This window comes from Hemicordylus capensis, chromosome 2 (genome assembly GCF_027244095.1).
Source record: "Hemicordylus capensis ecotype Gifberg chromosome 2, rHemCap1.1.pri, whole genome shotgun sequence".
Taxonomy (NCBI): Eukaryota; Metazoa; Chordata; class Lepidosauria; order Squamata; family Cordylidae; genus Hemicordylus; species Hemicordylus capensis.
Window position 1 is genome coordinate 172,323,672 of NC_069658.1, and position 15,394 is coordinate 172,339,065.

Consider the following 15,394-nt stretch of genomic DNA (forward strand, 5'->3'; position numbering starts at 1 on the left):
GCTTAAAAGAGACGAACGCTAGTGGTGCGCATGCGCCCTGCGCGGCGCGTGCTCGTTTGTGACGCTGGTGCACGCGAGCCACATACGTCATGTGACGTATGCGCCGCGCCCGCACCAGCATCAGAGACGAGTGCGTGCGCCGCACAGGGCGCATACACACCGCTAGCGCTCATCTCTTTTAAGCCTTCAGGAATAACGACGGGGGCAGTGGCGGCAGGGAGGAACTCTGCCGCCCCAAGAAGATGTTTAAACGGAACAGCGCCGGAGGGGGAAGAGCGGCGGGGGGGAGGGTAAGTACCACACCCCCCCACTTAAAGTAACAGCCCCCCCCGTGCCGGACCGGGGGGCCTCCGGACCTTGTCCCTATTCATGACAAAGAAGGTGCTCTCCTAAGTAAATCTTTGAAATATATAAGTGCATATATTCCTTATTTGTAAATAGATCCATATCTCATAAACATATATAGCACTTATTTATTTATTTATTTATTTGATTTTTATACCACCCTTCCAAAATGGCTCAGGCCGGTTTACAATTAAAACAAACCATTAAAACAGTAAAGAGCTAAAATAAAAATGAAAACAACAATATAACAACAATTAACAATTACAAACATTTTAAAACAACAATTAAACAATCGCAGTAATGACCGGGTTAAAATATTAAAACTGATTTAAAAACCCTGGAAAGCCAAGCCAAACAGATACGTTTTAAGGGCTCACCTGAAGGCTAGTAGAGAATTCAAATTAGAGATTTTTGCAGGGAGCGCATTCCACAGCCCCAGAGCAGCTATAGAGAAGCCTCTGAGTAGCCACCAGACGAGGTGGTGGTAACTGGAGACTAACTCCTCAGATGACCTCAATATGCGGTGGGGATCACACAGAAGAAATCATAGTCATAGAATCAGTCATAGAATTAGTCATAGACTTAGTCATAGAATCAAGAAATTGGTTAAAAGACAGGTGCCATTTCCAGTCTGTTTCAGACCGTTGCACAATCACAGTCCATTTTTGACACTGAAGGGGTTCACAAAAGTTCAAGATTGGAAATATTTCAGTGCTACAATATTCTTCTCCTGTGTCTGCAGCCCATTCCATGTTTTTTGGGACACAGCTTGACAGTTTGGGGGCCATTTCGGGATGTTTCAGACAGTTGCACTGTTCTGGGCAATTTTTGGCACTGAATCGGTCTAATATCAGAAATATTTCAGTGCGACAGTTTTCTTCCTCAGTGTCTGCAACCCATTCTGCAGTTTTTGGGGTGCAGTTTGGCAGTTGGGGTGCTGTTCCAGGCTGTTTCATCCTGTTGTGCCATTCTGGTCTATTTGGGGGACTGAAAATGGAATGATTGGAAATATTTCTTTATTTACATTGCTCTACCCCCTGATATGGGCATCCCCAGGCAGTGATATTTCAGGGTTACAATACTCTTCTCCAGTCTGTAGCCCATTCCACTGTTTTTGGGATGCAGTCTGACAGAACAGCGCCGGAGGGGGAAGAGTGGCGGGGGGGGAAGTACTACCTCCCCCCCGCTTAAAGTAACAGGCCCCCGCCCATCCAGACCGCTGAACCGGTCCGGAGGTCTGTAACAGTGTGCTGGACCGAACCATGCACACCACTAGTCATGAACCCCGTCACCTATTAAGATCATCTGGAGAGGTCCAGTTACAGTTGCCACTGGCTTGTTTGGTGGTGAGCAGGGGCCAGGCCTTCTCTGTGGCTGCCCCAGGGCTTTGGAATATGCTCTGTTGAAATAAGAGCATCTCCTTCTCTGTTGTTACGAAGACCCTCAAGATGTACCTGTTTTCTCAGGCTTTTAACTGAAATTTTAAAGTGTGTTTTTATCTTTGGAGAGTGTTTTATTTGTTTTGTGAATTTTAACTGTTTTTATATTATTTACATTTGATGTGTTTTTAAACTTTGTACACAGTCTAGAGACACATATACAGTATCAGGCAGTATAGAATAAATAATAAACATCTTTCATTGTTCCGAAGATATAACATATTAGTATTTGAAGCCACATTCTTTTGAAAACAGGAACCAAGGAATATAGCTAGAATGGCAGTGTCAGCAACTACTTTTTTGTGCTGACAAAATTCTTCACTCTTAGGCTAACAGAACAGAATTAAAAATGCTTTGTTTTTAATACTGCTAAGAGACTTAGCAATATTAACAACAGAGCAGTTCTCATTCTGTTCTGTTACCATCACTAGGCAGACTGGGTCACATGGGACCAAGGGTCATCACCATCCACCCCGCTCTCCCTAGCTCCCGCTGGCCCACAGCAAGCGGCAAAGCGCAGGAGGATGGGAGCACGTGCCTGTCTTCCTGGTTGTTGCGGCGCTGCCTTTACCCGCCGGCAAGGAGGGCGGCCAGGCGATGGCGCCTGCTTGCCCACTCACCCTGGCCTATTCATCGCTGCCTCCACCTACCACTTTCGGTGGCGGCAGTGAGGAGCGCGGTCAGGCAATGAGGAACACCGTCCCGCTCACTCTCCTCGCCTCCACATCACCTGCTGTTTTTTCAGTAAGTGGAGGTGGCGGCTGCGAGGAGGACGGGCGAGTGTTCTCCATGGCCTGCCTGCCCTCGCCATCTCCACCACAAAGTGGCAGGTAGAGGCAGCAGTGGCAAGAAAGGCAGAAGGGAGGCGTCGCCGTCTACCTTCTTGCCTACTGTGGCCAGGGCATACGGGCGGGGGCGCCTGAGCAGAGGACACCCCGGCACGCGACAAGGGCGGGGGAGGGCTTCACCTGGGGCACCTCTGACCCTTGTTGGACCTGCCTTGAGTATTTTGACCTCTGTCCAGTATCCATCTGGATCTGACACACCTCAGTCAACACACCGACTGTTCAAGTGAGCAGACTTGCACAGGATAGACTTCTGGAAAACTCTTTCCTGCAGCGGAAGGCGAGCAGCTCATTCACACAGGCGCGCCTATTGCTAATGGGAACAAAGTTCCTGACTGGCGCCTCTTAAGTCATAACATGCACCTTCTGGAAAGACCGCGTGCAAAACTGCCTTGTTGCACGGCTAGCCTCACATTTCCGTGTGTTGATGATTGTTCCCACGCCCACCACCCTCCCCGTGCGCAGATGTGGGGCGTCATTTCCTCTGACGGGCAGGCATCCCCCACCCCAGCCGCCATCTCCTTCCGGGCGGCTGAGAGAGGACCCCGATAATGGCGGCGGCCTCGGTCTCCAGGCTGCCATTGCTGTTGGTATTGTTCTTGGGGGCGCCCTGGAAGAGGATCCTTTGCGCTGCCCAGCCGCCGCCGCCGCCGCAAGACGCCGAGTTCACCTTCCTGCTGCCGGCCGGGCGGAGAGAATGCTTCTACCAGGCTGCACCGGGCAACGGCTCCATGGAGGTCGAGTACCAGGTGAGAGTCCAGTCTACTCTAGCCCCAACCAGGCAGGGGCGACAGAGCCCTCGCCGCTTCGGGTTTGCCTCCGCTACCAGGAGTTCGGAGGTAGATTGCGCGGGCAGCGCGGCGACATGGAGGTGTCATGTAGGCCTCCGATCGTGGCTAAGAGCGTCGAGTTGATTAGGGCGCAGCAGCCATCTCCTGCATGCGTATTAGCACGGACTAGATTCTCATAAGTGCCTCTTCCAGGTGGAACCACTCTTCTATGTAACAAAATTCTGTTTGCTTGTTGCTCTTGTTCTGGAATGTACGGTGCTAGCCCATGAACTTGACTATTCCCTATTAAGATTCTATAGTTGCACACAGCCTGAGGCAACCAATTCTATATAAGTTAATCAGGAAGTGTTTCCCTTTTGCCTGGGCTTTCATGCCAATTATTAAGTTGAATGATTATATTAAACATACAAGCCAGGCTATGTAGAACCACTGTGGTGTAGTGATTAGTTTGTTGGACTAAGATCAGGGAGACCTGAGTTCAAATCCTCATTCAGCCATGAGACTCACTGGGTGAATCTGGGCTGGTCTTTTCTCTCTCAGCCTAACCTACCTCACAGGGCTGTTGTGAGGACAAATGTAAGTCATTCTGGGCTCCTCAGAAGAAGAGCAGAATATAAATGCAAAAATGAATGTGTTTGGCAGGCTGGCCTTCTAACTCCTTGTTTATTTGACTGTGATTTGGAGTGTTGATTTGAATGTTTATGTAGCCAGTGGTGATGGAGATAAAATTGTTTTGAAGTGGCCTGCCCAGTAAGTTTCATCAAGCAGTCCATTTCCCCTGCATCTTGCTGGCTCTTACCAATTTGGCTCTCTCTGTCATACCATTCAGGTTATTGGAGGGGCTGGTCTGGATGTTGACTTCTCCTTGGAGAGCCCTTCAGGCATGCTTCTGGTTAATGAATATCGAAGATCAGATGGGCTGCACACGTGAGTAACGTTGCTTTGTTGCCCCAAGGAACATCCCTCAAATCTGCCTACAGCGACAAGATCACCATGCAGATTTACAGCCAGTTGTCTTTCTGGTCTGTGTAAGGCTCAGACTAGATGTACACATGCTATACGCAGTGCCATCCTTAGCGGGTGGTGAATTGGGGCAAGTGGCTGAGCTGGGAGCCTCCTCACTGGGAGGAGGAAGCGGGGGGGGGCGTGGCTTGCTGTGGCCAGTGCCAGGCTGGCTGGTAAATGGCTGGTAGCTGAGGAGGAGGAGAAGAGTGGCAATGCTGATGGAGGCAAGCTGCTGCAGGTGCATCTCCCTCCCTCTCCCACCCTGCTGCAGCTATCTCTTTCTGTCGTCTTGTCCCACCACAGATACAACACAATTACAGAAGGGTGGGGAAGAGAGAGCAAGATGCAACTCATCAGTCCTACCCTTTACCCCTGCCAGAACTGTTGCAACAGCCTCACATCTCCGTGCTGCCGCCGCCGCCACCACCACTGGTTGCTTAGGCCCCACACCCCCTACCTTTGTCCTGAGCCCACCCTCCCAAGGACAGCCGTGGCTATATGCATGCTATAAAGGCATACTTCCATAGACAAGCATTTAGTATTTTAAAGTATATATTATAGTTATCCAGTTTGTAGATGAGTCAATGGCCTTCCACTGAAAACTGATCAGATTTACATTCACTTAGTTTCAGAAATGCTGCAACATCAAAGACTACTGGGCTACACATTCAGGCAATTGAAGAATGGGACAAGAGTGGAATTTCTTCCTTTTATTTAGCCACCCTTCAGTATAACCTCCCAGGTTGCATGAAGTTAAAATCCCATCAAACGCAGAAGTAGCAGAATGACCATGAAAGCATCCAAACAATTCAAACCACCTGTTCATGATGCTGAAACACCTGGACAAAAATCTTCACCCCTTTTTTTAAAAAAAGAGAGTGAGTCTAATGCACGTTGTTGCTTAAAACTCTGCTAGAACTAGTTTCAACAAAAAGACATTGATAAACTGTGAAATTTTTTTATAACTGTACAGTTACACGAAAAGCCCTCCTACAGATTGAGCCACATGGTGTGAACAGAAGGCTAGTTAAATTATGAAGAATTAGCATTATGTTAAGATGTACACTGAAGTGTGGAATGATTGTATTAATCTGTAACCATGCTTCTGAGGACAGAATTGAGGGTTGACCCAGAACCTGAAAATAAGTGTGAAAGGGAATAAGGAAGAGTACACAGGATAACTTGTCCAGTCACAGACTTCTACAGCAGTAGAGACGGAAATAGTATTTATGGATCTTCTGAACATCTGTGTTTTTATATAAACACAGACGTTCACAAGATATAAATACATATTTGTGTGTGTGTGGTGTAGTGGCTAGAGTGCTGGACTATGACCGGGAAGACCCGAGTTCAAATCCCTATTCAGCCATGATACTTTTGCTGGGTGACTCTGGGCCAGTCACTTCTCTCTCAGCCCAACCTACTTCACAGGGTTGTTGTGAGGAGAAACTTAAGTATATAGTACACCGCTCTGGGCTCCTTGGAGGAAGAGCGGGATATAAAATGTAAATAGAGAGAGAGAGTTCTGAAAAATGTACCTTTGTTGTCCCTGCCATGGCTCAGCTTCTCTATTGATTTTTTGCCCTGCCTACCTACAGTGTTGAGCCCACAGAAGTAGGTGATTACAAGCTGTGCTTCGACAACTCCTTCAGCACTATCTCGGAGAAGCTAGTGTTCTTTGAACTGATCTTTGACAGCCCCCAGGAGGACGAGGACTTGAACAGCTGGGCGGAAGTGGCGGAACCAGAAGAGATGCTGGACATTAAGATAGAAGACATTAAGGTGGGCAAAGCAATAGGAGGAGTACAGAATCCTTCTAATGCCAGGGTTAGAATCTAATAACCTTGGTATTAGAAGAGGAATAGAACAAGAATCTCTTAAAGACCATCCTGTAACCATGCACAAGGTAACATTATGAACCCAAAGAGGTGGGGCCAGCCATTGTGAGGGTCTGTTGTCAGAGGCATTCAAAAACTATCCAGGTTGTAGCTGAATCAGAAGGAATGCTCTTTGCCTGACAACCATATGTTCCTATAGATTTTCACAGCCTATCTCCAAATGTCCCATGGTGCTTCATAATTTAAAAACCACTGGTTGAAGTATTACAAATCAATTCAAGTTTTCAGTGGTGGAATAAATCTTTCCAGCACTATTGCTGGTATGGCTTTTCTAATAGCTCGAGGAAGCAGAGTTTTGTTCACATTTGTGGCTCTACTCCAAATAGACCTGCCCTTGCCCCTGCTATCTTGTTAATCCCAACAATTGACACTTGAGTCAAGCAGTGAGCAGTGTTCTCACTAATTTTTTCCATCTATGTGCAGAATGAGTTTTGTTCTGGGTGGCAATATCAAGGCAGTGTGTTTGCACGTATATTCAGAGTGGGGCCTTCCTGATTCAACCTGAGTGGGATCTAAAATTAACTGAGTGGACATTTAAAAAATTGTGTGCATGCACACATCTTAAAGGGAACACTGGTGCAGGGAGATGAGCAGTGTTCTCTCTAAGGTGTGCGCACATGCCTGTGCTCACAGGTTCCATTTAACTTCTGATCCCACTCAGATTGAATCAGGAAGGCCCCATTCTGAATGCATGTGTGCACACACTGCCTTGATCCACCTAGAACAAAACTCATATTCCACACACAGATGAAAAACATTAGAGAGAGCACTGGAGATAAGTGCTGTTGCCAGGTCTCGTAGGAATGAGCACTACAACTATTTTTTATACTGGACTTGAAATGCAGAAACTAGCCCTATGAGAAAGCCGTCTCATACATATTTGGCAGTAATCGCTCCCCCATCCACTGATTGGATTGCATACTCATCTGCTAAATGTCTTGGGGATGTAAGATAAATGGATTCTTGATCTGGAACTCCTAAGAGATCCTCTCTTTGGAAGCACTTGAAAATGATGGGGTCAGGTGGTAATATCCACTATAGAGAGAGTTCAGCAGTGGGAGGGCTGCATCTTAGGGTTAATTTGCACATGCATGTTTATCACGACTAATGGCAATTATATCAAGGGATGTGTAAAAAAGATGGATCCTACAAAGCTATCATACTGTGTTCAATTGCCTCAAAGGCAACTGAACAGCTGTAAGACATTGAGTCATCTACTTGCATGTGTGAATTATTCCTCAGAGGGAAATTAATTACTCCTTTGTGTTTCACTGTGGGTGCTGCTTTTAAGTATTAAGAGTGCATAGTCGTCAGATTGAAGACTTTATTGCATGCTTCCAAAAGTTGAAAATGTGGAGAGCTTAAAGTCACCAAATTGTTCCAAAAGTGCATTTTATCTAACTGGCTACTTAGTTATGTTCCAGCCTAATTTGCCAATAGATTAATGAAGGACTGTCAGACTTACAGTTTCCAGTAAAGCCCATGAGGGTCTGTGCCACATTCTAAACCAGAGCTGCACAACTTTAGCCCTCCAACTGTTCTTGTCTACAAATTCCACCAGCCACAGTGGCCATTATTCAGGTATAATGGGAGTTGTGGTCCAACATCTGTTGGAGGGGCAAAATTTGTGCAGCCCTACTCTAAACAAATGATTAGCAGAAGTCCTTTACAGAGCAAAAGTGAATGAGGTAGTTATTCTGGGTAAAATGGGTTTAGGTCTGGCACTGGAAACTCTGAGATCATTCCAGATTTTCAGACCTATCCATCACACACTAAGGATGTAGTCCTATACATACTTACTTTGGGATTACCCCATTGAACTTCTTAGGACTTGCTTCTGAGGAAACATGTGTGGGATTAGGCTGCAAAAACCTCTTTCTAGTGCAATGGTTCTTAATGTGGAGTCTGCCAATAAATTGTGGCTGGGGATGCTGGGTTTTGTAGTTTAGCAATATCTGACAGACCCCATGTTAAGAACTGACTTGTCCCCTTAGCTAAGCAGGGTCTACCCTGGTTGCATATGGATGGGAGACTAGAAGTGTGAACACTGTAAGATATTCCCCTCAGGGGATGGAGCCACTCTGAGAAGAGCAGAAGTTTCCAAGTTCCCTCCCTGGCTTCTCCAAGATAGGGCTGAGAGAGATTCCTGCCTACAACCTTGAAGAAGCCGCTGCCAGTTTGTGTAGACAATACAGAGCTAGATAGACCTATGGGTCTGACTCAGTATATGACAGCTTCCTATGTTCCTAACCACTGTTCTAGTGTGTGGCCAGTGCTATTTTAAAAGATTTGGGAAATGTGGGGCAAATTAGAAAATCCAGGGAAACTTGCAAACAATATTGCAAGCAAAACACCTAGTTTAATAAAGAAAAAACAGAAGTACAGGTATATTCCTCAAACAAGAAGTTCTAGTAAGAACTATTCTGCCTACTTTCTTTTCACTAATCTTAATTGAGGATTACTATCTTCACAAGTTAGCCCACTTCAGGTTCAAATGTTCACACTCCCACCATCCTGAACTGCATCATCACAAACTATGCTGTTGAAGGGTCCATATGTGTCCCTACAACAGTACCAGATTTGGTTCAAATCTGTCTAGGCATTGCGAAGTTGATAGAGAAAGCCTTAAGGAAAGTTGTAGGCTAAAAACCTGACAGTTTCAGACTAGAGTTAAGGCTATCTCATTTTGACTCGGGCTTCACAATGCCGGAAAATTGGAACCTAAAGCTGATGCCAACAGATGTGCCAGGTGATCAGTATTGATGTACTGTGTGACAAACTGTGCTTGCTTACAACTTGCTCTCCATACACCCACACCTTTCCTTGTTCTTTGAGGCATATCAAGATGGGGAGGATGGAGGCCCTGGCACCAGCAAAGATGCCCCACTTTGTCCTGTTTCTCTATTGCTATAGGAAGCATCTGAGACTTATTGCAGGGGTTTTCAAACTTGGGTTGTCAGATGTTGCTGGACTACAACTCGCATCATCCTGCGCCATTGCTTTGCTATATTCTACACTCAGGAAAACTCATTGTTACATCCCCAGATACAGAGTAAGAAACTTCCAAATCATTCACCCCTAGAGTGCCAGGGCAAGCCTCCCTGCCTGGGGTACCATGTGACCCCTTCACCTGCTGCAGCTGTATCTTTCTCACCCTTCTCCTCTGGTGCTCTGTGAGCCAGCTGAGACTTTAAAAACAGAACTTGGACCAGAGACTATAGAAGACAATTGTGACTCTAGCATCTTCTAAGTTTTTAGAGTATTCTAAATATACCAGCTGACCTAGCGCAGAGCATCTGTGCCCCTCATTCTCCCTGTCTCTCCCCCCCAACCCCATTTCGTGTCCCCCCCCCCATTTCGTCCTCCCTGCCACACAATTTCTCCCTGGCGGCCAGTCAGCCTGGCCGCCCCTTCTTCTCCCGGCCACTTTTCCTGGTGGGCTGGGCCATCCTTTATTTTGGCTGGCAGGCAGGCTGGAGAGGGAGTGTGCCGCCCTCTCTGCCACCTGTCTGCCAGCCGGCCACTTTCTTCCACTTGGCGGGGCGGGCCATCTTTCCTTTTGGCAAGCAGGTGGGCCAGAGAGAGAGAGTGTGTTGCCTTCTCCGCTGCCTGCCCACCACCATAGTTTTCTTGCCCGCCCGCTGTCTGCACATGCGCGCACACTGCCTTGATACTGCCGCCCAGAACAAATATCATTTTGTGCACAGATGAAAAAAATTAGAGGGAACACTAGTCATGGGTCAACTCACAAGAGAATTCTCCTAGCAATACAGATGCTTGCTAAGGCAGTACAGGAAAAGGACAACATGGGACATCTTTGCTGGTGCCAGGTATTCTATCCTCCCCTAAACAAGTCACACTCTGCATAACTTTGCCTGCACTTGTAACCCATATAATTTAATGGGGCAAAACAACTTAAATAGCTTTTGAACATCTGGTCAGAACTTTACCAACCCAACAAAGGATTGCCTTCCTAGACAAGCCTGACATCAGTAATTTCTACCAAAATTTGAAAGAAATGTATGCTACGCTGTTGTAAAGTTTGGCAGAAAGAAAGATCAAAGTGTCACTTTTCAGCACCTTTTAACGCTGTAGCTGTGGCAATTTTTATCAGATCTCCTTGAAATTCGGCACATTTGTAGACCTCATCAAGTAGATCACACACACAAAGTTTCAAGTTACTAGTTCAACAGTTTTTATATTTATAAGCAATATAATTTTGAAGCTTATAATGGCAGAGGCTTATCTTTGCTGCTACTCTTAACTAAAAGGGCACAAAAGCCTAAAAGAGAAAATAGTATACACAAATTGGTTGACTAGTAACTTCGGCTTAGTCGTAATGGTAGCTGATAGTCACAGCCCTTAAAATTTACTTTGTATTTGGTACCAGAGTTAAGAAACCTTGGTACAGGGGTTTTCTGTGGCTTTTGCTGGTATCTATGTTGCATGTGTTTCTTTCTCCTTTTTTAAAAGAGAAAAAAAATTGAGCCCAATTGGAGCAGAGAACCTCCTCTCTCTCTTGTCAGCTGTGTAAACTGCTTTGAAATTTTTTTGCTGGAGAACAGACTATAAATAGTGAGTTCCAATTTCAGACAGAAGTGTGGCTAGCAGAAAACAAGTTCTTAATGGGTAGTCAGAGGCTCAGTATTTTATTTAAAGGAGAAAAACTATTGATTGCCCCCTCAGGAAAGAACTTAGGTTTAGCCAGGCATTGGAAATCTGCATTTTCACAGATTTGAAAGAGTGCATACAGTGAAGGCAACAACATGATTTTTTTTTAAATCCAGCCAAGATGTTTAGGGTTTTTTTAAGTTTAACAAGCAACTGATTAGCATAAAAAGATCTATCATAGAGCATCTCACTGTTGGCACAGTGTATGAATGCCCACTGATTCCAGGTGGAAATACTTTCATTTTGGAACACCTACTGTTGATGGTGGTATTTTTGCCTGTGCCTCAGAGCAGCAGGGATATGGGTATATGCATAGCTTTTTGGTTGTTACAGCCGTGCTAGAAATTGATATTCAAGAACAAATAGCTTGCGGGTGTGTGTGTGTGTGTGTGTGTGTGTGCACGTGTGTCTTACGTGCAGTGGAATTGATATTTTGTGTTGATCCACATGGAATGTATGAGTTTTTAATAGAAAATTATAGGCATGGGGCCTGAGTATGTTGGATGGGGACTCTGACCTATCCTTTTGAGTTTAACCTGACATCAAAGATGCTTCCCTCACTTGCCTGCGCTGTTGTGCCTTCTATGCTCTATTCTACTATGTATTATTGTAGTGTATTGATACTATGTATTATTGTAATTTGGACCTATGCTATGTGTGACCATGGCATATCTGAAGAGTGTTTTCTTCTCTCTCTTTTTACATTCTTGACTCCTCTGGGCTTGTTTTAGCAGTATGATCCTTCCCCCCACACCCCACCACCAAAACTAAAACTGACCATCGCTAAACAGCCTCCCTCTTGCTCACAATTCTAGGAATCTATCGAAACCATGAAGAGCCGCCTGGAGAGAAGCATCCAGATGCAGGCATTGCTGCGAGCCTTTGAAGCCCGTGATCGCAATTTGCAGGAAAGCAACCTGAGCCGGGTCAACTTCTGGTCTGCCATCAACCTTAGTGTGCTCTTGGTGGTTTCATTCCTCCAAGTATACATGTTGAAAAACCTTTTTGAGGACAAGAGAAGAGTCTGGACGTAACAAGAGGAGAAACTGACCCCATCACCCTTTTTTACTTTTGTGGGGCCAGGGATCTAGACCAGTATCAACATCTATGTTGCCAAAGCTCCGTGCTGCTGCCATTTCTGTCATGGTCTCTCTACTAAAGGGGTTAAAAAGCAAAATATTGCAGCCAAAGTAAGATAATACCCGTATCTTATTTGGTGATGGCCGTGGTGGTGAAGGGCCAGGTAGCAAAATTGAGGGCAGGAGGAGGTGGAAGAAACGGATGTTAAGCAGCTGACAGTAAGAACAGCAGACTTGAATGCCTCATTTATTTCAGAAGTACTTCTGTTTACAGTGAAAGGAGCTCCCAAAAAGGACTATGGCTTGTAACAGAGCTTGCTCCTTGGCCTTTATTCTGGATATTCTGCAACAGACTTTATCCATGTGTGCCTTAACAAGAATTGCTGACCTGGCTGAAAGTAGCAAAGCTCCTCCTCTCTATTTTGTGTGGTAGTACTTCAGGGCATTGAGGAAGCTTCCCAGGTAGCATTATCTTTGCCCTCCTTGGCTCTGTGCTCTGCTTTCTGTAGGTGGGACTACCTGAGAAGTAGGTCTCATCTTAGTTGTATTAAAATGGTTGAAAAAGTTGTCAGCAGTCTGCTAAGGCTGTAAAGGGCTGCCACTGCTCTCATTCAGAATTAATATGCTCCTAATCCAGAACTCTGATTCAGCAAATGACAATGTGTGGGGAGTCACTTCCTTTGGGGGCACCATTTACTTTCCAAGCCAACTCTTTGTGTATCTTTAAATGTCAGTTGTGCAAAACTCCTGTTCTTAGAGTCCAGGAGTTGCTGAAGCAGTCTGGTGGAATCCACTCCTTGTTTTTGTCTTCAAGTTAAGACTTGAGTAACCGGAAGTTCTTTACTAGGCCAGGAATATCAGAGGCTCTTTGAATAGATAATTTGGACCTATGCTGTGTGTGACCATGGCATATCTTTAAACACAGATCTGCCCCCTCATCACGCCTAAAGTTGTGTGGTGAAGGGCACAGTTTTCAGCACGAAAAGGGTGTGCAAGGAGTGCGTTGAACTCTCCTCCCTTCCATTATCATCATCATCAGAGTGGACTGTCCTCCAAAGTTCACTGCCCCTGCCCAGCTGTGCTCCAATACCAGAAGTGAACAGGTTGAAAGAAAAGCACTTTGCAAGAGCAGCTGTGGCCAAAGGAATGGTTTAACAAGCCCCTCCATAGTACACATTATTGCAGCATCCTATGTAGGCAGCCTCACTCTTCTCTCTGAAAATGAGCATGCACAGCCCCAAACAGCCTCATATACTTCACCTTCTCCTTTACATCCTCAGTATTTTAAATTTACTTGAACAATACATTTGCTGCAATGGCCATTTGATATCCTGTTGGCTATTTTTTAAGACACTGACCTGTCAATCTAAGCAGTTACACTCCAGGGCTGACTAGATGGCTTTCTCCGACAGCAGGAAACAGCTGCATATAGACCAAAATACTCAAGCTTTCTTTGGGCTTGCTCACCTGCCACAGCATAAATCCCAGGGCTAGTTTGTTTTTTTTTAAGTCCAAGAACATGCAGGTCAATGTCTTGTGGTTCAATAAATAGTCTTTTGAGTTGTGATAAACTTGTGATCTCCTGCATCTGTTGTTGGTCTTGAGCTACAGCATAGCTGGTAATATCCAGTTCCCTTTCGACAACTTGCTACTTGCTGTGGAAATAGTAATTATACAGAACAGGAAGACTGTGCTTCAGGGGGCTACAGCACACTGTGTGCCACCTGAGCATATCACATTTTCTTCAGAGTCCTGCAATACTTGTCTGAAGGATCAGTGTTCTTGCTGACTTTAACTTGAGCATAAGGCTAGCCAGCATCAGAAGTGGTAATACAGTGCTGAAACCAGTATTCCAAGAGGCCACTTCCTCTTGTCAGCATTATGGTCAGATTTATGGGCACAGTCAGCATTATGGGCATATTTCAAAGGAAGTGTGTGTGTGTGTGTGTGTGTGTGTGTAATATGACCTAATTGCTGCTGTGCCAAAAAATAACATGGTATGGGCATGTAGACCTCCTAATCTTTCTTGAAACAGCATATGGCTATACAGTTCTTTTCCTTATCTGCCGAAGCTTTTATCTCTGCAGCTGGAAAAGCTCTGATATGTTGGCTGTGTCACTTATATGTTCCGTACAACACCTCCTATGCTAGTGCTGAACTGAGCAGGTGTAACATTGTAACTAAAAGTAAGCACATTGAAGTCTGTTGTCAAATCTCACTACAACCGGAACACACTAGATTACCCAGGCAAGCCACTATTCTCCACCTCAGAAATGAGGGTTTACAATAGCGAAGTCCCAGAGGGGCCTGGCATTACTTGTTTACGCAGATCTATATTGGGGTTATAGAGATTGTGAGATTGGCTGGAGCCAATCAGGAGCATGTTAGAAGCAAGCAAGCAACACTGCTAAGAGTGAACTACTGGCAGCTATGTTACTGTTTACATGTAGTTAGACTAGGACCATAACACACAACAGCACTTTAAGCTACAGAATTAAGGTACTGGAAGGCCTTTACTTCACCCAGGGATTTGCAAACCTGGGTCCTCAGATGATGTTGGACTACGTCTCCCAGTTTCCCATCATCACCAGTCACAACAGCCAAGGCCATTGTGGCTGGGGATAATGGTAGTTGTAGTCCAACATCTGGAGACCCAAGTTTGAAAGCCCCAGCTTAAAACACAGAGCAAAGTGAGTAATCTTGTTTTTTTCCTCAATGAAACTGAAAGTCTTTTTCTTAATGAAACTGAAATCCACTACAATTGTCAAATTAAACCAACACTTGCAAAGCCAAGCTCAGCCATCTGATACAGTTTAATTCCTCCATCTTTCAGTGTATTTAAAGAACGAGGATTTCCTTTACCCTCTCTTGAGAAACACACATTTCCCTTGCATGTTGGCTAATAATATGTACAAATACTTTTCTCCCTTGAGTAAAGTAGGGTCAATTTCCCTTTCAGCAGAATGGAGAAGGCTGAAAACTGACATTCACAGTGGGGAAGAGGAGAGGCTGGCTCAGAAAACAGAAGACTGAGACAGACTGAAAGTAACTAGCAGCCATTGGTAAATTGCAGTAGAAACAGCAGTTCAGGAGAAAGGTTGGGAGGGAAGAGTGGAGGTTGCCTGTTCATGAGATAAAAGGGAAAACAGTACAGTGGTCAAACTATTGGTAATGGCACAGTGGGGAAATGACTTGACTACCAAGCCAGAGGTTGCCGGTTCAAATGCCCACTGGTATGTTTCCCGGACTATGGGAAACACCTATATTGGGCAGCACAATATAGAAAGGTACTGAAAGGCATCATCTCACACTGCACGAGAG

At 45.3% G+C, this 15,394-nt stretch overlaps 2 protein-coding genes across 3 annotated transcripts in view; one reads left to right on the plus strand and one right to left on the minus strand.

Annotated features, from left to right (window-relative positions):
- Positions 1 to 3,227, minus strand: part of LOC128343197 (protein HIDE1-like) — a 34,774-nt gene extending 31,547 nt beyond the window's left edge. Inside the window, exon 1 of one of the 2 annotated variants that reach the window (XM_053291814.1) lies at positions 2,993 to 3,227. The gene's annotated coding sequence lies outside the window, so the exon portion shown is untranslated. Of the gene's footprint in view, positions 1 to 2,830 lie in introns of both variants that reach the window. The other variant, XM_053291813.1, reaches the window with a different exon arrangement.
- On the plus strand, positions 2,839 to 13,644 carry TMED1 (transmembrane p24 trafficking protein 1). Its single transcript, XM_053291817.1, has 4 exons — positions 2,839 to 3,378; positions 4,250 to 4,347; positions 6,024 to 6,207; positions 11,810 to 13,644. The coding sequence occupies exons 1-4, from the start codon at positions 3,181 to 3,183 to the stop codon at positions 12,026 to 12,028; spliced, it is 699 nt and encodes a 232-aa protein (XP_053147792.1). The 5' UTR covers positions 2,839 to 3,180; the 3' UTR covers positions 12,029 to 13,644.
- The last annotated feature ends 1,750 nt before the right edge of the window (positions 13,645 to 15,394 follow it).

Bases quoted from the DNA above. Each gene is read 5' to 3' on its own strand.
- TMED1 (XM_053291817.1), top strand. From the start codon at position 3,181: ATGGCGGCGGCCTCGGTCTCCAGGCTGCCATTGCTGTTGGTATTGTTC. The intron at 3,379-4,249 runs GTGAGAGTCCAG...CATACCATTCAG, and splicing joins CCATGGAGGTCGAGTACCAG to GTTATTGGAGGGGCTGGTCT. The intron at 6,208-11,809 runs GTGGGCAAAGCA...TCACAATTCTAG, and splicing joins TTAAGATAGAAGACATTAAG to GAATCTATCGAAACCATGAA.